A 22,576-nucleotide genomic window follows, 5' to 3' on the forward strand; every position below is an offset into this window, starting at 1 on the left:
AATGTTTTCCAGCCTCTACGCATTTTATCTTAATGTCCATTTGTCGACATTACCGCATCGCTGGCCGTGTGTTTAATTGCAGCGTCATCAATCAAGCAACCATGGCCGAAAGTGTCCTCCACTCACTCAACTTTGTTGCACTCGGTTATCCATGGTTTTTACTTGCGCATATCGTTGCAATTCGCTAGATTTTCCGCTACCGGCGTTCATCCCGGTTGGCCAACTTGCTGACCATAAAACTTGGCGATGCACTTGGCTAATTTGCACATTAAATTTTTATTTTGTATTTATTTCTTTATTTGGGTATGTTTGTGTTCCGGTCCGGTAGTGAAATATTACCTAGCCCCGCAGTCTGGTAATTTCATCTGGGGATTGTTTAGCCTGCATCTTGTATAGTCACTAGCTTTTGGAATATTTATCGAATGCATAAAAACATTGACATTGAAAATAATCAGGTTTGCCTTTTAAGTTCGCTTTTAAGTTTAATATTCGAAAAACACGCCGTGTGAGTTATAATTATGCATTCCTACGCCTCTTATTCTTGTCCGATGAAAACTCTTCGGCCAAAACAATTCCGGTTTTTAATTTAGTCATCTGTCTTTTACCACTTTTAAATTTGTAAAGTACCCGCAGATGATTTACATAAAATATAAAAATATATCAAGCAATCATTTATTTAAAGCTTGTGGAAAAGGCCTATTAAAACTTTTAATAAGTTCAAGATTGAGACTTTATTTCATAAAGCAAATAATATCTCTAATTTTTTATTTTATTTCAAATGGTAGGTCTATGTATGTATTTTATTAAATTATAAAATATCAAAATATTGATAAAAACAAAATTAAGTGTTTTTATTGTTGTAAGATATATCTTTTCATTTCGAATTGCGCGCTCAGTTATTTTGAACCAGTTCTTTGGAACTTGTAAAAAGAAGCCAGACCTAACGAAAAAGTTGAAAGCTTAAATAAAAGTTAACATGATAACATGCATTAACAGAAAAGCTTACACTCTGGATTCACCATGTAAGCTTAACAGATATCCAATCTTACATAAAATTTAATACAGCATAATCATTAAAATTCCATTTATGCTTATATAAAATAAAAAAGCCTTCAACTGGTGTAATAATCATAATTATATTTCGTCATTAATTAATTTATTTGTACAATTCTATAGCTAGATTTCAATACAATTACATAGATCCTATGCGCTGCACGCCTAAATCAACGATTTATTTTCACAACGGACGGGGTTTCAAAGTTTCCTTTTGTGCAGTCAAATCTTGGCTACATCCGGGGGAAATAGCTCAACTCGAAGATGGGATTTTAGATACAGACTAGAAGAACTAAGTGACGAACTTTAAACTAGGCATAGGTAGCGCCATTCATTAATCGTAAGGCCTAGAACGTATGTTGTTGTCTCAACAAATAAATATTTACAATGAAAGAAACTCCCGGGGCATTCGAAATGGAAAATTAACAATAAAATACAAATAATACTGCTCGACAAGCACGTCGCAAGTAAGGAGAATTTCGAAAGATCTACAAGTAGGCAAATAGAGATGTGTGGGCGGTGGATGAGTTGTGGATGGAGTGGTTGAGATGCACAGTTAGTTGGTGGCTCCTGGACCGGGAAGGGGATGGCTCAGTCAGCGTCATATTTCGCACTCGAACTCCGAGATCCGGTGGTTGAAGTACACCACTCCGTGCTCGAGATCCTCGCTGAACCCGCTCACGTCCATGTAATCCGAGGCCGCTGAGTCGTCGTCCACCCACTTGTGCAGTGACCTTGTGATCTCCAGTCTCGACTGGGCGAACGAGGGTCGCATGTGCGGCTCCTTGTGCCAGCAGCGGGACATCAGGTTGTAGAACTCGTGCCGGCTCTCCTTGGGCAGATCGGGCCTCAGACCCTGGGGCACCCGGCGGATGACCTCGCGTCCCGTCAACTGCGAGTACGGTGTGGATCCTGAAAAAAGTAGGTAATATATTGCTTTAATAATCTAAAAACAGTTTCGTAACTATATTTACGTTATAGTTATTTTTAAATGTGTTAACTTAGCCCTAATGCAACTGATAATTCCCAGTCAGTAAGTTTATTGATACGTGTCTGAGCTTAAGTCTCTTTTTTAATTGCACGCATAAAACAAAGCACACTTAAAATTATCATTGTGTAATAATCATAAAAATATAAATGTGCTTTTAAAATAGTTAAGAACAACTTCTAATAGAGTGTGCTCATTAAGAAATCGTAAATCGATACTTTAATTAACTGCACTTCATAGACAAAATCGGGTTCTCTTAAAGAATAATGCTATCATAATATACTTTTGCCATTTAAATTTGAATTGATGGCTGATTAAATGTCAGGCTGATCAAGTGGATGTTTAATAGCTTAAATTTGAATATATCAATGTAAACGTTATTGCTGTCTTAATAAAACCATTTTGATCGAGATAAAACATTTTCACAGGGAAAGACTGCAGAATTGATGACACACTGAACTCTCAAGTATTGGTTAAACACAAGAAGTGGATTGAAAAACCTACCCAGAGTGGCGATCTCCCAGAGGACGATGCCAAAGGCCCAGATGTCCGTTTCGGTGGTGAACATGTGGTACTGCAGGCTCTCCGGCGCCATCCATCTGATGGGCAGGGCGTGCCGCTTGCCAATGGTGTCGTGACCATGATGCGACTTCTTCTCCCCGTGCGGATGATCCTTGGAGCAGTTACCTTGGCCCTGACCCTGGCCAAAAGTGTGCTGCCAGTGCTGCAGGATGTATCTGCTCCCGAAGTCGAACTTGAACTTGTGCGCATTGTGACGCATCAGATCATTCGCCGCATTCTTTTCCTGCTCCTTTCGCAATCGCTCCGCGTCCAGATCGATGGACATGCCAAAGTCACAGATCTTGCACATGCCATTGTGATCGAGGAGCACATTGCGAGCGGCCAGATCTCGATGAACAATCTATTTTGGTTAAATGTTAATATATGTTTAAGAGATTATATCAATAATTTGCTCACCCTTCTCCCTGCTATGTACTCCATTCCACAGGCTATGTCCAGGGCAAATCCTGCCAAGGTTCGTGGCGATAAGGGCGCCAGACTGCGACCACCTGGAACTGAGGCTGGCAATATGTTTGTGGCACTTCTAGCTGCTCTCAGAAGGGACAGAAGACGACCCCTCATGGCGTACTCCATAATAAGCATGTGCGGTTCTAGAGGAATATTAAAAATATTTTAAGAATAAATCCCAGCAAGAAATTTCCATTAGTGCTCACCACTTTCCACACAGGCACCCAGTAGGGTAACCACATTCTGATGGGATCCCAGCTTGCGCATGATATTCGCTTCATCCTTGAGGCTCACCTGTGCACTGCAAGCTCTGATTGTCTTAACGGCCACAATTCTAGTGGCTCCGAAATGACCACTCAGATCGTCGGCTTCCGCCTTCCACACCTGACCAAAGTTTCCCTCGCCCAGAAGGCTCTTTAGCCTGATATTGCTCCGCTCGAAATCCTGGAATTCGCTGGCCAGAGATGTCTTATCATCGTTGTTGCCGTATCTATTGTGGTTCGCATCCCGCTGAGATGCCTGTGACATGGGCATTGCCTGGTGGTGCTGATGGTTCTGATGGTTCTGATGGTGCTGCATGTGCTGGTGGTGCGGGTGATCCACCTCATCTTCATCATCATCGACTTGGTACTTGGAGTCCACCTTCTTCACCGGACTTATGGGCTGCTGATCCGTGATGCACACATCAAATACCTCACTCTGCTTCGCCCGTTGTCGAATCACAAAATTACGCACTAGATAAAGGATGATGGCGGCTAGTGGAATCACTCCAACTGCTACCAGCACTAATGTGACCAGATTCATTCGTCGCATCTCCATATTCAGATCTCTTTCATTTGCAATCACCGTGGAACTGATGTCCGCTGGAGGCGCTGATGAAGATGACTCCACAATGCCGATGTAGACCTCATTGGAAGGTGCAGTCACCGCCGGCGGTGCAGTGGTTGTGGTACTCGTAGTGGTACTGGTGCTGGTGGGTCGCGGGTGTACAGTGGATCTTATGGAGGTCAAGACAGTTGTGCGCAGGATCTTTGGACTGGAATCTGTGGTGTGAGATGGTTGAGTGTGGGTTCGTGGTGTCACCCCGCAATCGGAGGTGTTATTGCAGAATACAATCAAGTTATTCGCATCATCGATGTTTATCTCTCGGGTTAAAGCAGGTCCCAAGGCTCTGATGAGTTCCTTGTCCTTTTCAATTATGGAATTCGCTTTCGTTGTGGTGGGAATGACAGTAGTTGAAGTACTGCTCGTTGTGGTGGTGCTGGGGGTTGTGCTACTCGTTGTGGTGGTTGTTGTTGATAGTGGTGCATTTGTGGTTGTTCTTTTTGTGGTACTAGGCACTGGTGTTGTTGTGGTTGTGCTAGGTTTTTCTGTTGTTGTGGTTGTGCTTGTCGTTGTGGTTGATTCCTCTGTCGGAAGAGCTTCCGTCTGGCCCACTGTGGTTTCCTCCTCGGCACTTAGTACGGTGATGATCAGTGGTGTTGAGGATGACGGCGATACTTTTTGCACCACCCTACGCACCACGGGCTTGGCCACTTCCGATTCGGTTTGTTTGAGATCCTGAATCGAATCTGCTAGTCCAGCCGTGGGTCTTCCCGAACCCACATACCTGGTCCGACTCACCGGTGGCGCAGGTGGTGCTGCTGGTGGTGGTGCAGCTGCCGCCACCAGTCCCCTTTCCCTCATATGGTACTTGTATTTACTGCGACTTCGCTCCACAGGCGTCAATGGCCTTCGAGTCGAGGCAGTGGGTCTGGTGGAGCTGACCGGCGCAGGAGTGGTGCTTGTTGTTGTTATCGTGGGGGTGGTGCTCTGAGCCACTGAAACCTCCAGCACGCGGGGATGGTCGTCGTCGCCCTCCGCCGCTTTAATTGTCAAACCTCCCGGGCGTATGGGTGGCAACTTGGCTCCAAAGTAGACATATGGCTTCAGCTCATCTTCCTCATCATCAACATCATCCTCCATTGAGTTGGTTTTGCTGGGTATTGCCTTGCCCATCACAGCTGGCTTAGTGCCATCTGCAATGTGGTTCAGGGTGTCATTTTGCTCTTTGGCCACCACAAAGAGTCCGTGTGAGGACTCGTCGCTAAAGAGGATCTCGTTGGTATCCCGATCTCCTGCAGGAGCAGCTGCCTTTAAAGAGGCCGAACCTTTGAGCACCACCGAACTATTTCCATTTGAGGGCATGGCCATGCGGGTGAAGTTGGCACATTGCCGCATGCAACTGGCGGTGGTGCGACGGGTAAAGTTCTTGGTGCAATTCCGGATGCACACCGATCTGGGATCACTGGGCGCCTTGGAGGTGCTCTCCACCGCCGCGGACGGTGAAATGGCACTACGTCCGGTGGTGCCTATCCTGGTGCGGAAGCCACCTCGATGCAGAGCCGTTCGACGAGCAGCCAACACATTCATCAGCCTCCGCTCGCGATCCTGAGCAATCGAGGGTCGATTGGCACCCGAGGGCCTATAAGTAGTGGGTTTATCACCAACCACATCTGTAAGCAGAGGAATGGAAAAATATTTACTTAGATTGGCTGGCATATTTTCAAAGTGGCTTTATAGCCTACACGTTACAAAATGATTGTGTAGATTATATAAATACTTTGGATGGGCAAGATTTTTATCCAACGACAAACAACAATAGTAATGTACCCACGAACTTCAGATTAGCTTGATATAAGTATAGGAAAATAACAATTAAATGTAAATTCCTATAAAAAACTTTTAATTATGTGTAAGCTTAAAAGCAAACATCTTCACTTTATTAGAAATAATGAATTCTTGAAATTATAAAAATAACTATTTTAAAGACTTAAAAAGAAATCCATCTTTTCATTAAAGTTGCGTGCTACAATCACCCCGTTTCCTTATCAATTTTCATTGCAGTGTAGGCTGCCTGGCATTCTTGACGCCAGATCGTGACAAATATTGGAAAAACAAATCTCGAAATGGAAATTAAATGCGACTAAGGCAGCGAGCACGAAACCCGTTTGGAATGCGAACTTTGCCTAGGGTAAGGCCGACTAGGCCACAATCATCATCGCCATCATCATCTGCGGTATTAACAGACATACAGCATCTTTTGCCATCGGCGGCATCATGATCATCTCGAGAAACGAGGCTGCTCTTTGGGCCATTAATCAGTTGGCCAAAACGCTCCTTGCCCAACTGGTTCACCGAATATCTATGATATTATACTGCAGTTTGCTCTAACTAGTTAATTAACTAATGGCCCCGAGGTTTCTATGTTCTATGTGCCTCTGGCCAGGCAGCTGGTCATTAAAGCCCGAATTGAGCAATGGGCCTAAATCCATGCTGTTGCTTTGACCCGCGGCATCGGGCAAAACAATTACAAGCGGCTGCTTGCACAATTGTTTAATTTTCGCGTTGCCAAAATGGTAAGCAAAACAATGCCAGGCAAACGCAAACAAACACTGCTGCTTTTCACAAACATTTAGTTCATTGGCTGGCAGTTTAGGCCAAGGTTGCATTTCAGTTTCAGCCGTCTCGAGCGCGGCCAGGCGGCTAGAACAAGTTGCAAATGCCGCTTCCACCGCCGGCTGCCGCATTTCGGCCACTTCGGCCCCCTAGCCACCTCCACTGCACTCCACTTCCACCTCCCCCTATCTTGTTAGCCTAACAATTTGTCTTTGTTTTGGCCAAGTCGTTTCTCGTTTACTCGCCGCTCCGCGTTTTCCACTCTTCGTTTGTCGCCTATTCTGCCGGATTGTTCAACACTGCGCAACCCATTTGGGCGTCTCGTCACGTCTCTGCAATGCCTTCAATGAAACGCCAAGCAGCCGTCCGCTGCCATTTTGGCCACAGTCACAGACGGATTGGATCGGCTGCGCCTATCTGTTGGTCTATATGCTACCGAAAGGTTTTTCAACTGGGTGCCTAGTTTGGAGCACATCCATCGAAAGAAAGGAAATAGTTATTTATCTAGAATTTTCAACAAGGATTATTATTTTACTTGATTTTCTAGAATATTAATCCATTTATTTAGCTCATCAATTGTAATCGGGCCTTTTGACAAAGTCTCTTTTCTGGCTCCTAAAATATGTTAAAAGTATCCACAATATGTTCTCTGCATAATTAAAACATAACCATTAAAACATTTTGACAATGAAACTAATAACACTAAAATATAATGACACTATTTCCACGATAAGAGCAAATCGATTTTGTATAGTACTCACACTCTTAATTATGATGAAACGTTTTTAATGGATACATAAATATTGGTTTATAGAGAAAGTGGAGTTCAAGTTTATTAGTCAGTATAATCTTTGCACCGAAAGGTTGTAATGGCCATCAAGCTGAATTTTTTGGTTGTTCTTCTGATGTTTTATACACATTATTTCCTAGAGGTAACAATTTGTTATTACTGAAAGCCTTATTTAAAAAGTTAATTTCAGGTTGATTGCCTAGTGGAATTTACAAACATACAGTGCGATTCCCTGGTTAAGGATTTTGCCTTATTTGAATATTGCTTTCTGAAATCAGTAAACCGATCATACAAATATGTCTCGGTTAAAGTTAACCTCCTTAAGCTGCCCATTACCAAACTTAAGGTATAAAAGATAAAATATATACAATTATATTTTAAGCGATTATATTAAGTTACTATAATTTATTTCAGGTGCAATTTGGTCTCTATAAACGTTTGAATGGATATAAGCCTTTTCTCTACAATATGACTGTAGACATATGCAGATTCCTAAAATCTTCGAATCCCAATCCGGTAGCAGACTATTTTTACAGTTTTTTCAAAGAGTATTCCAATATAAACCACCCGTGTCCGTATAACGTAGGTATACCTGAAGTTTATAAAATAATATTCATATTATGTATATTTTTTAGCATGATATTGTACTGGATAAGTTGCCATATCATAGTGTAAATAATAAGGTAACCCAAGTACTTCCTTTTCCGGAGGGAAATTATATGCTTAAAGGACACTGGATTGCCTACGATATTGATCGAGCTATAACTAAATTCTATGTAACAATTTCTTGATAAGAAAAGTATAAGAAATCAATGACAGGAATGCCAATAATTAATGCATTTAAAGTAGTGAGTGACGTGTAAAACAATCTTTTTTAAACTGTTACATTCCTTAGAAAAAATAAATAACAAAATCTCAGACCGCTCCTAGGAAAGAGTATCCACATGTCATGTTGACTCCGCCCTGCTTGCCTTCTGCATTGTATTGGGGGAACTCCATGCCTTAGCCTGGCCAATACTTATCGGTTGGCCTGTGCGACTTCTTGGCATTAGCTATGCTGCCGTTGCCATCGTGGCCATCGACGCCGCCGCCACTTGGCATGCGTTGTGGAATTTTAATTTGATTTTGGTCATATACACGATCTTTTCGACTGCGGCTGCTAGCCAAGTTGAGCGAATCGGGCCAAAACCAATGGCCAACTAACCCAAGTCGGGCATCAGAAACGGTTCTCCCCTTTTTTATATTTGTTGTTTATCCGACAATTGGCAAATTGGTAATGCGACGGAACAGAAATTAACTGCGTAATCGGTTTGGGAATTCTAAGCTGTCTGTTTACCTAACTTTCGGCGAGCTGCTTACATAATGCCCGAAAATTGTGCAGCATTTTGGCAGGTGATTAATCTTCAGCCAGCTGAGAACAAAGCGGCCATCAAACGGATGCGGCGGCGTGACTAATGCCACCATTAGCTTCTACATTTTTGCGAAATTCGCCATCGAACTTCGGCCCCATCTGGCTCCAAAAAAACAAAAACTACAATGGAGAAGACCCCGCCCGGTTCGACGGGCGATTCTGGTCGAAAAAGCCAAGTTTATTTGGCAGCTAATGAGTCTTCTCCGCCAGCCACACAATGCCCATCAAGGCTAATTCCACTCTTCCCCGCCCGATAATTGCACAGATGCCACCCCAACCGAAGCCACAATAAATATATAGCTACACTTGCGAAAAATATAAACTACGTAAGATAATCTAAAAGTAAAAACTAATCCCAGAAATATTACTTTGAATTAATTACCACTCCAGATCACTAAAATATTTGTACTTTTTGATACAACTACTTAAAATTAGTTATAGTTTTTACTTCTACTACAATCCCATGATGATTCTTGCAGTGTACAAAGTACAATTGAATTATAAAACGCCAAACTAAACCATAGATAGGCAGTTGACTGCGGGTTGTATATTAGCGCTTGAATGAATCGCATGTCTTGACTTTTGTTTAGAACTTTTAATTAAATATGAATTACGGACACGAGTGGGCAGAGCGGCTGACAGACAGCTGACTTTGCAGTTTGTTATTCGTTTTTTATTCATTGCTAATTGACAAACGAACAAGTACACCGACACCCCAGAAAATAAACTTCGCAAACACACAGATACTACGAAACTCAATCGCTCACGCAATGCAGTTGATCGTGCTGACAGCTGTGTTTGATTCGATTGTCTAAACTTATTTAATGGTGTCACATTCGGAATTATGAAATACCATTCAATGAGCGGAAAATTCATAATCACATAAGTACGAATGAGCGACTGAGGCTATGACACAAATGTCAATCATACGCACCGTTGCACAGGCCGCCAAAGCAAAATTACAGCCTGCCAAATTGACAAAAAATTTGGAAATTTCCAAGCGATCGCAGCCATGACACATAGACCGAATATTCTCATTCAAGAATTATTGTTTAAAGTTCAATTAAAAAACTTTTAATATATCAAAAATCGATTGTCACAAATATTAAAGTCAAATTTCAACAGATTAAGAACCACGAATATTATATATATATGTTATATATGTTTAAGTGTGAGTTATGATTGTATTGCTGTGAATTCAACGGAAATAGATTTTCGAAGGGAATTTATAAAACTAAAATTAAGTAATTGTTTGCACAGCGAAGGTTAGAGTAACAAAGCCTTTAGGGGACTAGAAATTCAATGCGATTTAATTCGTACAGAAAATATATGATACGTTTTAATAACTTATTTGATTTTAGCATGATTCACAATTTCACTGGAACCGACCAATTTATAAATACATCAATAATGTTACTGGATGTTCAAGATTATTAATTTATAATGGGTTAGTAAGTTCCGCTCCATATTTGTTCACGCCAACGTGTTCAGCAGAAAAGACTTACACTTTCTGACCTTGACTCATCGCTTTCTGGCTAATTTCATTTGTTTCCTGGCCAGCAAAAGAAAGTCATCCAAACCGAGCAGATGCAAATCAAGCGTAAATGCTGAAAACTTTCATCAATTCACAGAAACTTAACTTCACTTTTGCTTTCTGGCCTTTTGCCTGGCATTTGTGCTTGTATTTACACAACTTGCTGCATTTAAAACCCACACAAAGCCACTCACACCGATACGAAAGTCAGTTCATAAATACAATTTTTAAATGCCGCCTTGGCAGAAACAAAAAAAACTTTCTCCGCTTTCGTTGCAATTTTCTGCAGCTCTGTCTCTGTTATTTTCCCAGCTTTTTTAGCTCCTCGCTTTCGTTTGCAGCGTGCAGTATTTGCTGCACCCTATCCATCCTGTCCCACGTTCATGGCTAAAACGTGTTTGCTTATTTCGGCTCTTTTATATTTTTGGCTGTTCGTTTTTTGACTCACTGCGCTGCAGACATGCAAGACATGTTTTTTTCGAATTTTTATTTTTAGTGGGATCGCCAATCGAAAGCATTTCTAATGTGAAATCGAAGCGTGCAATGCGAAACAGCAAATGCCGCATAGCTCCTTAACCATAACGGGGAATTCCGTTTTCTCGGGGGTGTAGTCAACATTGCTGGACTTTGAAAATCCTATTTGAAAAAGTTATTTTTAGTTACCTCAAGGAAAGAAAACACCAACTAACTTGTTAAATGAACATTTAAAAACAAGTTAAAGTTCAAAAGAAAAAACAAGAAAACGTGAAAAATGCATTTCTTATTAGTTCTCGAAAATAATGATTTTAAATATACAAAATCTACATTTGGAAAAACAAGCAATCTTAAAAAGTAAGTTTTTATTTTAGATTAATCCACTTGAAAATCACATATGCTCATACTCTAAAAGATATTTTTTTTTTTTTGAATATTAGTGAAAGCAGGATATTGTAATATACAATAATAATAATAATATATATATGGATATACCAGCATGAGCAAATATACACTTAGGCCCGCGGGACTCATAAATCCGCATCGAGTCCAGTTCAAAGTTGTCCGGTTCGACATTTTGGCCAAAGAAGGAGCCATCGCTGCCAGCCAACTCTTGTGGGTGCTGAAAAGTGCAGCCAATGCAGCGAAATGCAGTCAAATGCAGGAAGTGCAGCTGCCAGCGACGACGAGGACGTGAGAAAGCCAAGAGAAATGGCAAAGGTACTCGCACCGGGCCAAAACGAAGAAATCCAAGCCAAAATGCATCGCGGATGTCAATGCGGAAATGGAGCTGAATGTGAAGCTGAAGTTGTCGTGAAATGCCGCTAAATGAATCGTTTTGGCGTTGGTTTGGCTATGGTTTTTTGCCTTTTTGGCTTGCTTGGCTTCCTGGTTTTGGGCTTTAACCCTTGGTGGCCCGAACTGCCTTGACAGACTGCCGACACCCAAAGTGAAAAAAAAGCTTGGGCTGACCTTTTAATTGCGCAATTACGGCTCAGCGAGCGATTTCCACTTTAGTTACCCATTTTAAATGGGAGCCCCATATGTTAAATGGACAACAATACGACCTGCAACGTTGGATAATTACAAAGTTTTGTTGTTCATGATTTGTTAGGATTTTTTTTCTTTTTACCATGGCTTCCGTTTTTTTGTTTGGCTTAGCGAATTCAGCAAAAGTTTTCAATACCCCACGTTGCTGTGCATTGAGGCGTTGCAAATGGCCGTAGGGTGGGCGTGGCACATGTTCATCACTTTGTTCATCAGTCGCATCCAAGTATTTACGCAACGTAAGCTACTACGACTTTTGCACCACCCCCTATCATTAGCTTTTGGCCGCTTTCTTTTGTCCCACGGATTTTAATTAAGTCCCCGGTAAATCATCGCAGTTGCGTAACCCTTTTCCCCAAAGTTTTGGGTCACCACCAGTTTTATTATTAATCACGCACACGATACGTAAAAAAACTATAACAAAATACACAAGAAAGCGAAAGACAAAAGCCAAGGAAATTAACAAAATTATGGACCTGAGACGAGGGGAAGGTTCAACAAACTACCATGCTGGCCACATTTTTCGCAACGAAAGCTAATGAAAAAGAAATTATAAACACTTTATATAAAAAATAAGGCAAAAACACACTAAATTGAAATTCGCCGTGGCCACCGAAACACAAATTGCGCGTTTTATTTCCTTTTCCTAGCCGAACTTAAAAAAAGTAACCACCAACCACAAAGTTACCAACTCCGAATGCGAATTTGGGTCTTCATATTAAATTCAATTGAAAGGCAAAAACCATGCGAAATTAATGTAAATATCCAGGAAACAAAAAAGTAAATACTTTGCTTAACAATTTAAATTTTTATTTCGGCAATTGTATAACATGATTTGAATATATTTGCATTTCATTTTCGCTTGGCAATTATTATGAACAAGTAATTTAAGCAAAATTCGAAAATTGAGGATCTTAGATTAGCCGAATCATATGAGGGGATTCACTATGGCCAATCTATGATTATAAAACCAATCAAATTATTCGCTTATAGCTAGTATAGTAATTTGTTTCAAAACTAAAACAAATTACAAATTAATTCTCACTCCACATTTTATAATATTTGTTATTTCAGTTCTCTGCCTTGTTGATATTTATTCAACGTTTTCCCCGCAGAAAACCTTACATAATTTAAAACAAATATGTAAATAATTCTTGGCCTTGCCATCCGGCTCAACTGAACCCTACACTCCATCGATTAGTTCCGTGACGAAGATCTATTATAAATGAATCGAGATCTGTGGCTCCCCAAGCTGTTTACACATGTGAGCTTCGAGCCGATGGAACAATAAACAGAGCAAATGTTTTGATTGAATATTTGTTATAACATATTGGGAGCAGAGAGGCTGGATGTAAACTGAAAACCCGAATCAGAGTACGTAATACGGTAGTGGGTAACATGAAAGGGCTAAATATTTGAGCAGTTGCAGTGGCTTTTACCTCCGGCAAACAATGATTATTCCTCTTTCTCTCGGTAGTTTTCCCATTTTTTCCCATTTTATTCGTTCCCACATTGATGCACGCCCTCATATTGCGTATACGCCCGGGTTTAGACCCAGTTTGGATCCCCCAGCTGCATCTGCAGACCTGGCCCGAATGCACTTGGCTGGCTGACTGGTTGGCTGGCTCTCTGTTGACTTTTCAGATTTGCTCTTTGGGCTCCTCTTCTTCAAAACTTGAAGCTTCACTACGCCTGCTAAACGAGTGGGATTACGCAATGAACGCACATGAGGTCTCAGAGCGCCAAAAAAATCAAATAAAGGCAAAAAGAAACAGGTAAACGTAATGAGCACACAACAAATTTTTTTAAACCGAGCCAGAGCCACACCAATATTGATATTTTTGGCCAAGTATCTCGAGTGTTCAAGTGGCCAGCAAACGACACCTACAACTGGCCAGTTCAACTCCGAAAAATTGCATTTCGTAAGCGAGTGGCCAAAAGGAAAAAACCAAAAAATATACCCCCAAATTATGCCCATTCATCGGGCATAAATTAAGCATAATCAAAATGCATTAACATTTGTTTAGTTAGCTCTGGGCCGCAATAAAAACTCCGAGTTGTCTTAGGCCAAACAAAGAGTTCATGAATAAAGATGCGGACAACATTTTTCGCTTCGGAATCTCGGAACTCTAGGCCTAACACTTTGTTCCAATAAAAAAACACACTTATGTCGTCCATTGAATTCACATTTAAATGCGAAACACAATTTCCATTTCGATTTCAGACACCCACGCTGCGAAGAATTCGAGAAACACAACCAAGTCCAAACTTAATTGAAAACTTAAATGAAAACACTTAATTGAAATAACAATTACTGTTTACATTTATGAGTGTCCGAGGGGCAGCCATGGACAAAAGAGCCGGTCTAATCAATCCATTGGCCGCCGATCACTTGCAGCCTTTTTAAAGAGCGTTTATGAAAGGCTACAGCTATCTTCACCTCGACATTTGCCCTTGCAGAACCGTTTCATATTATATCTTCGACGGTTGCAACTCAATAGGGCCTCACAATTTGTGGGCTATCTTTGCGGTGGCATCTTGAATCAATAAACTCGAGTGGAGACCAAAGGGTCACACTTCTGGTCGGGACCCTTCTAAAAGTTGTTAATTAATCTTAAGTACTTACTAATATTTATAAAAGTGATTGATTATTAACGTAGATAACACAAAATAACCATATCCTCATAATTTATTTATTAATAATTAAATTTATTCAGAAAGACAGTGGATTGAATGTAGTTTCCCAAAGTACCATCGATTACTATGATGTTTTTATACCGTAAATCTTTTGAACAACTAAAAAACTTTCTTAAAACCCCCATTACTGAAATTATATGCACAATACATATATATATTATCCATCCAAACAACTTTATGCAAACAAAATGTCCCAAAAAAACCATTCCTTTTTGTCTCATAACAACATCATGTTTGGTTGACAAGCACTTCTGGCTTTCAAAATGCAAAGATTGGCCAATGCCAGAGCAAAAGTGGCCTGCAGTTAGAGCCTTCTTCGCTTCTTCGGCCACATTCGTTGGCCGGGCCAATTGTTTTTCAGCTTTTAGCCAGTTTCCACTCGAATGTTGCAGCGTCTACGGCAATTGTTGCTTCGTCTGCTGGCAGTTGGTCAATAATTGGCATAGATTTATTTTGGCTAGTTGGCAATTTTTTTGTTGCCCGAATGTGAGTGTGAGTGTTCGAGTGTTCGTATGTGTATATTACTGGCTAGAAAACTTACCCACATCGCCGGGACTGAAAATTTCCGCTGAATTTCGGCTTTCGCCGTCGCCGGCGGTCGCATTCAACTGCAGTTGAAGTTGAAGTTGCTGCTGTTGCAGTTGCAGTTGCACAGGCGGCTCTCTAATTGCACCATTAGTTGCATTCGTCTGCGTTTCGCTCAATGTTGCCGCTGCCGCTGCCACTACCGCCTCAGCCAACAACAATGCCACCAGCAACAGCAACAGTAACCAGCAACTGCAAAATGATTCATTGCCTCGATGGATTTTCATCAACGACATCGTAACCGAAGCATACACCAAATGGCGAAAAAAAAAAAGTATAAACAAAAGTACTAAAATTATAGTTGCTGCTCTGGCTGTGCTGCTTTGGCTGATTGTTTTCTCTGCTGATTTTCTATCTGGTTTTCTATTGTTCGTTTTCGCACAGACCGACACACACACATATACACACACACGCGGATTTTCCACTTTTCCACAATTGTTTTGTAGAATGAAGCTGCGTCTTACTGTGGCTCCTCTTTCTCTGCCCCAAGTTGATGTTGCTGCTGCTGTTGCGTGCAATAATTCAAGTCGTGCTGTCGACTTATCTGTGCTGCGGCTTTGGGAAATCGTACGCCTGCCTTTTGCTGCAAATGTCGGAAGAGAGATCGGAGTGCATTAGTGAAATGTTGGTGATTGGTACACAAATAGTCAGTAAGAAAATCATTGGGAGAGAAAATGCACTTAAAAGGGGGAACTAAACGGGTTTGAGCCAAGTGTACACTGTACAGTGCGTTTGTGTATAATGCTTGGGCTTTTATTTAGGGCAAGTTGAACAATGAAATTCATAATTGGTCAATTGGCCATTATAGTCCGGCTAAGTGTATTATCTTTTGGTCAGAAAAAAACGTTACCTTATTAGCTAAAACCAACGTAGTGTAAGTAAGACATAAATTACACACAAACACCGAAGCAGACTCATTAATTTGTTTCTTAGCTCTGTGCAAACCAATAAGGTATCAAAATTATTTCCACTGTCAAATGCCATAAGTTTGGCAGTCTAGAAGCAGCTTAACCAACAAATTATGACACTTAGGACACTAGGCCGCTCTAAGGTCCCACATTGTAGCCCCCAGAAACTCGTTAAAAATAAGCTATGTGACTTGGCCATCGCATGGGCAAACATCAATTATAATTCGCGGTAAGTAAGAGTGATAACTGAGGTCGCCGAGCTCAGCTCGGCCTGGCTCACCGATCAATAAAAATCCACAAAGCCCAAAGCTAAAGGCAAAGCCACATCACGCATACGCCCTGTTGTACGCGGGACTTGTCAGTTTCGTTAGCCATTAAACCATAAGCAACTATGAATTTTTATGGCAATGTGTGTCATTGCCTGGCGAGGAATCAATTAAAAATGTGTTCGAGAGGCCTTTTTGGCGAGTCTTGCGCAAAATTACGTTGACAATTTCACTCGATTTGGTATGCGGCATAAACTGCCATTCAACTCGATCAACTACAAGAAGCCTTCATGCCTGGGTGCGGCATTGCTTTGCGTAATGTTTGGTTTGAAAAAAAATATGCTCAAGACTTTAAGGGCCGGATGATGAGTCCACATTTTGACCCTCACTTAAGTTTTGATTCTTTGTTATGCTGATGAATTATATTGTATATTGTGGTGAACAAGACAAAGCTACACATAGCATTTCTATTTTGGTAAACCTTTCTAGTAGACGGCCAAAGCAGATGGGCGAAAGTTCAACGCTCGTTGGCCAACAAAAAATAATCATAAGCTTCTTTCTTGGCCATCGGCAGTTCCCATGATTAATTGAGCCAAGCAGGATGTCATGTAAGAAAAGCCGAAAAGAAAGAGATTTGCATGATGATCATGGTTGTGATCACAAAGAACAGACCCGTGATAGCCTTTTTTTAAATTATGTGTTTTTAGTAATTTGGCTATAAGTCGAAAAGATTTTTTGTACCTGCCGCGTAGCTTTGCTCATTAAGTTCGCTCCCAGTTTAATAATAAGAAATGCCATTGACTCGCTCGTTCGCGCTGGTTTTTATATGATTAAATATTTTTTTGTTAATTTGTTATAACATCAGCGTTCTAAACTTAACTGCCAAAGCGCGCAGTACGTTTACAAAGAAGTGAGATAACGACATAAAGGTGTTTAGACCTAAAGATACTCATTAATAAAAACGCTACATTAATGTTAATGTATTTGGCCGGCCTTTTCAGATTTGTAGCCCCAGAAAATAAAATCTTTTTATGTGGCAATATTTAAAAACGAGTAATACCCATTCTTACCCATTTTTTACTAGCTCATGAGTGTACCCTCATTTTTAATTGCCAAAAAATCAGCTTAGAATCATATTTTGTATTTGTCATGTTCGCTCTCGAATTCAATCAACGTTTTTTGTGGAGTGGCTTACAATTGGATGAGTTTTGTAGTGTTTCTCGGTCCGGTTGTTTGATTCCTTCGATGATTGATAAAGTGCGCAGTCGCGAAATCAAAGGGGATTTGATCTCGGCGTGCGAAAGAATTTCTGATCGTTATAGAATGGACAGATAGATAGAATTCCCCATCTCAACAAAAACGCCCACACAACCGATCGTGCGATGATGCTTCTTTGTTTTTGCCATTTTTCTATAGGATTGTGGCGAACAATGGGTTAAACTTGGCCACAGCTGATTAAACATGCAAATTGGCGTTGGGAAATCGTGGACGAGCAAAGACACGACACGGCCAGTTAAAAATGTTTATCAATCCGACGATTTTATCAGCCAGGAGCGATCTGCGGATCGCATAAACAACCCGTAAAACAAAACATCGCGGGCAAAGTAAATGCAAATTTGATTGCCAGTTTCTGTTGCAATCACTCAACTCGAGTGCAACCGAAGAGGAGCTTAGATGAATCACTTCTTAATCTGGTGGAAGCACGGAAGTGGATTTAATATATTAATGCAGTATTTAATCTCAAGAAGCGTTATATATTTATTTGATTAACATTATTATAAGAATATTAAATTGCTGTAGTTAAACTTTAAGGTCTTTCCCACACTATTTGTACAATATGCTGATTGAGAGGCGCCAAGGAAGTATCAATGTATTTCAGGAATGCCGCATCTCATCCATAATTAAAGTGGATACAATCATATAACTGTTAGCTAATTATATCGTGTAACTAAACACTTACAAAGGTCATCTTAACCAGTTTGAAGATAAGCTTGTTAGAAAGTACATCTATCAACTAACTTTAAAAATATTCAGAAATTAAGTGCAAAACATCACTTAATGCTTTCAGAAATTCACATCATAATTCTTAGGAAAAATATAGATATTAAGCTCATGAACTCATTAAAAATTAGACGCAAATTTGCTTAGTCTCGCTGAACAGTTCGAGCATTTTGTCAACCATGAAGGTGAAGTCGTCTTCAAAAGTTTTTAAGTTAAAATCCAAGCCACGCATGACAAAATCGACATCAGATGTCGTCAACTTCCTTTTGCGGGTAATGAAATAATTATGTAGAATAAATATTAAGTAACTAAAGCTTTTGGCGGTGTGTGCATGCTTTTTGTATAACTACCGACAAATTTAATAATACAAATAATGCATAATTTAGTTATACACCCGGGCACAGTATTCGGTTCCGAGTTTTAAGCCGAGCTTGAGTCTGATTTTGATTTTGAGGCTGAGTCCGAGCGTGCAATAGAATAATTAACCCTGAACCCAGTAATATACTTATGGCTCTGCGAACTCACGTACGTAAGAATGCCCCATTGTTGTTGGCCCACTCACTATAATCATTTTTGCCAGGCGGATTTTTACACGTCTGGTTCTCGGAACCCAGGCAGAATCTACAAATCCCTGCTATGTGCCAAAGTGCGCAAATATTTGTCAGCTATTTTCGGTCGGGTTTCGGGTTTTTACGATACTTCACATCGACCGAGATTGGCTAATACATTCGGCAAACTTCAAGCCATGGCCTCCTACTTGGGAGCATTTCATCGGCATTTTTCCCCCAGGCTGCACATTTGGATGATTGGTAACATTCAATCCGCATCTCCGTTTGTGCAAGACTTTTAAAAAGCGCTGAAAACTAATGGGCTGCACTTAAAATCGCGTTAGGAGGGGGCAACCAACGGATATACCTCTATATACAGAGCGATTTGATTGAAAATGACAGTTAACGTGCCGACGCAGTCATTAAGGCAAATTTGCAGTTTGCGGTCAGGCAATATGGAATGTACGGATCGGATCGAATCGGGGGATATAGCATCGGATTGGGGATAGCGATGGGCGACTTGCGTGTGTGGTTATGCAAAGGCTAAGGAAAGCGCAAGTGGCAGCTGTGGAAAGTGTGTGTGATCAAACATACAATTAGACAATTAGGTGTTCGGGTTAGATAATGCGCCTTTGGCACACTAACCGCTATAACTGTTCCAGAGCACCGGTTGCCAAAGTACAGGGTAACTATGCATTCGTAAGAGCAAATTGAGTTTCCTATCCAGCTGAAGTAATAGGATATTTTCTACTGTTCACATGGCTTTTTATAGATTATTTTATTATGCTATTTCATGCCCATTAAATTAAGTACCATCTCATTTCGAGTGGGATCAAGTGGAACAGGGAGTGTTTAGCTGCACTTCCCACAAAGATACAGTCTGCCCCCTCCTAGATTGCAATTTGCTTATTCTTTTGTCAAGCTCAAGGCTTTCATACGACTCTATTTGCCTTATATTGTGCACTTTTAAGGTGCCGCCTTTAAAGACGCGTGGGCGGATTGAAGTTAACTCAATAGGGGTACTAATGTTTGCTAATGGAGATTGCAGATCGGGGGGAAGTGATACAGTGACCGATTTCGCTTGGAATTTCTAGACGCGCCCATGAGTCATCGAGTAGGAGTCTGTATGCGAAAGTGCCCATTAAATTGTTCACGGCTGTACACGACAAGCTACCCTGCATTTACTAATTAGAGCAAAGTACTTGCGCCGTTCCCCAGAATAGAGCCGTCTGGAGCACAAACAGTAGGCACTCGGAATACTGGACTAACAGAGATGAATATTCTAAAAAGTCAAAGTTTCGGTTAAGTAAGCCATTCCCCGCATTGCTACCATTTCGCATACCTCGCTGATTGTGGTGAGTCATTAGGAGCTTTGCCGGCAGTAGTTACAAACAGCAAACAAACAGAAACCGAAAAAATCACTGCACCACTGGTTGCATAACGAAGACCCACAAGTGGCGACTAACTAGCAGCTTAATGCTCCATTGGCGGCACATTAGCGGCTCCGTTAGCATCCATTTCAAATGCAATTAGCTGGCGATGCACCGCTGCAGCGTCCGGTTACCAACTGGGTTCGATCTTCGATCCGCTTAGCTGATCAGTTGCTAGTTGTCAGTTGGCAGCACAGACAATCCGATGTGGTGGCTTCTCTAGTAGTAACCATCATTCGGTGCGGATTGCCACCGTATTATGGTTATGGTTATGGTCAACTCTGCGGCCGGACAAACAACTTTTCAATTTGCACTCGAGCTAAATGTTCACACAGTTTCGTTGTTGGCCATTTGTGTTTTTGTCTCTGCGCTTACACGATATTTGTGATAAGTTTATTTTTAAATGTTAAACAAGCTGCCAACAATGCGGCGGGCAAAGTTCTACTTGTAGACTCCCTTGGGGCGAACAATGTACATATTGTGCATATGGGGGCGTGGTCCCTCGGGCCAGCTCCCCCGATCTCTGGTGATCCCAGCTAATGAGCTCGACCCCTGGCCTTTTTTAATCCCCGCATTAGCCACGCTCCACTTACTGCAACTCGCGGTGGCAGTTGGCAAATTAGAACGGCAAGGTGATTCCGTTTTGCCCCTGCAGATTGCCGGAGGTCAGCAGGAAAATATGGAAAAATGCATGGGCCATTAATAAATACTCATATGTATATATATATATATTGGCTACAGCAAAACAAAAACAGAACGAGCAAAATGCGAGATTAAACCTGTTTCGCGACAAGTGCGCCATGGTCCGCGACAGTCCATGTCCATTACAGTTAGAGACATGGCCACTAAATGCAGTCGCGGTCTGAAAATACAGTGGGTGCTGCTCATAAATTGGTCGGAAAATCCCCTGGGCATTACACAGTAAATTAAAAAATCTTAAAAAAAAAAAACAAAACAAAAACTGAAATGAAAACAAAGGCCTTAGCTGTCAACATTATCTATATTCTTTATTAGTTCTCCGTTTTTGTTCTACAAAATGTTCTAAAACATAACATAAATCACACTATTTTATTAACCCAAAAATATTTTATGTTTTCAAGCCTAGATGGTATTTGAAAACTGTATTTAAACTGCCTAATGGTCTCTGAAAGTATAACTCTTAAATGATTTTTTTATCTTGGTCATTAAGTCAAATGTTTTGAGTTATCTTGGGAAAAACTTTGCACCACTTCGTAACTTCCTTATTTTCACAAAGATAAAATTGTGAAGTTAAAAATGTAATAAATCTTTAAAATTATAGTAAAGAAGATTTTTAGGAAAACTCGACCACTATATTCTCATTAAACTAGAAAAGCTACTTGCAAGAAATTAATCGTTAGGAAAGTAATTAGACCATTACTATAATCTAAAAAGCGTGTTGAATAACCGTTTGTATCGGCAGCAGTTCTAAAAAATTCTAGAAAAATCCCGAACCTTGACTAATTTCTACCGTTTAATTCTTGGAAATTCTGAAACCCATTTATAAGCTTTTCATCCCACCGTATCGAGTGCAGTGCTGGTGCTGTAACAGTTGCTTTTTGCTCGGAACCTTTTTTGTGGGCCCGGTTGCGGTCTGTTTTAGCTGGAGTTTCTTTTTTTTTGGCTAAAGTTGTATTATGTTTTTTCGAATTGCTCATTGATGTCTGTTTGCTTTTGGCTTTAGTTTCGGCTGTGGCACCGTTACACGCTGCCAGGCTGATTTTGCACTCTCCCGTTTTAAAGTTCAAAGGTGTCGCTGTACGGTGTTTGTACTATGATTTTGTGTCGTGAGAACCGAATTGGTAAGACAGTTTGCACCATGCAGATGGTCAGTTTTTAAGGTACTGATTTAGTGCGATTTCTGAGGGGTTTTGGTGTTTTTTCGGGTTTTTTTTTTAACTCACTTTAGCTGCCATTGGTGGAGGCGATCCGCTGGTGCTCAGGTGCAAACGCATCTAGCAGATAGACTCATTTGAAGAGCTTTTCGGTAAGAGCGGGATGGCTATAGTTCCAAAATTAAAAGCGGAAGATAGCCAAGACTTTTTCATAAACTTCACTTATTGAGCTGCAGATGCGTATCTTTCGGATTTCAGCAATGACAATGCACGGTTGTAATTAATTTCGCTTCAGACCAAATGATAATAACAACATTTCGCATTTCATCTCGGCTCGTTTTATTTCATTTCGATTCATTCATTTATTTATGCATTTGACCCGCTTTGTGTGGCTTTGACAACAACAAATTGTGAAAAACAACAACCGAAACGAGTTGCAACAATATACTTCGTACAACAAAAACGTACAAAAACACACGGCAGGTTGGCTTATTTACTGGGAATTTTGCCCGTCGTTGGATTCT

At 40.8% G+C, this 22,576-nt stretch overlaps 1 protein-coding gene across 1 annotated transcript; it reads right to left on the reverse strand.

Annotated features, from left to right (window-relative positions):
* Window positions 1-1,117: 1,117 nt before the first annotated feature.
* On the reverse strand, window positions 1,118-20,133 carry LOC6736795. The gene is made up of 6 exons (XM_039293276.1): window positions 20,112-20,133; window positions 15,003-15,629; window positions 3,277-5,565; window positions 3,020-3,213; window positions 2,546-2,963; window positions 1,118-1,965 (listed from the first exon to the last, which is right to left on the reverse strand). The coding sequence occupies exons 1-6, from the start codon at window positions 20,131-20,133 to the stop codon at window positions 1,655-1,657; spliced, it is 3,861 nt and encodes a 1,286-aa protein (XP_039149210.1). The 3' UTR covers window positions 1,118-1,654.
* Between the last annotated feature and the right edge of the window lie 2,443 nt (window positions 20,134-22,576).

This window comes from Drosophila simulans, chromosome 3L (assembly GCF_016746395.2).
Source record: "Drosophila simulans strain w501 chromosome 3L, Prin_Dsim_3.1, whole genome shotgun sequence".
Lineage (NCBI taxonomy): Eukaryota > Metazoa > Arthropoda > Insecta > Diptera > Drosophilidae > Drosophila > Drosophila simulans.

What these genes read in the sequence shown, in the direction of transcription:
- LOC6736795 (XM_039293276.1), bottom strand. Translation starts at nt 20,133, where the DNA reads ATGACTCACCACAATCAGCGAG. An exon ending in AGTACATAGCAGGGAGAAGG is followed by an intron (nt 2,964 to 3,019) that starts GTGAGCAAATTA and finishes TAACCAAAATAG; the next exon opens with ATTGTTCATCGAGATCTGGC. An exon ending in CTGGGAGATCGCCACTCTGG is followed by an intron (nt 1,966 to 2,545) that starts GTAGGTTTTTCA and finishes TACTTTTTTCAG; the next exon opens with GATCCACACCGTACTCGCAG.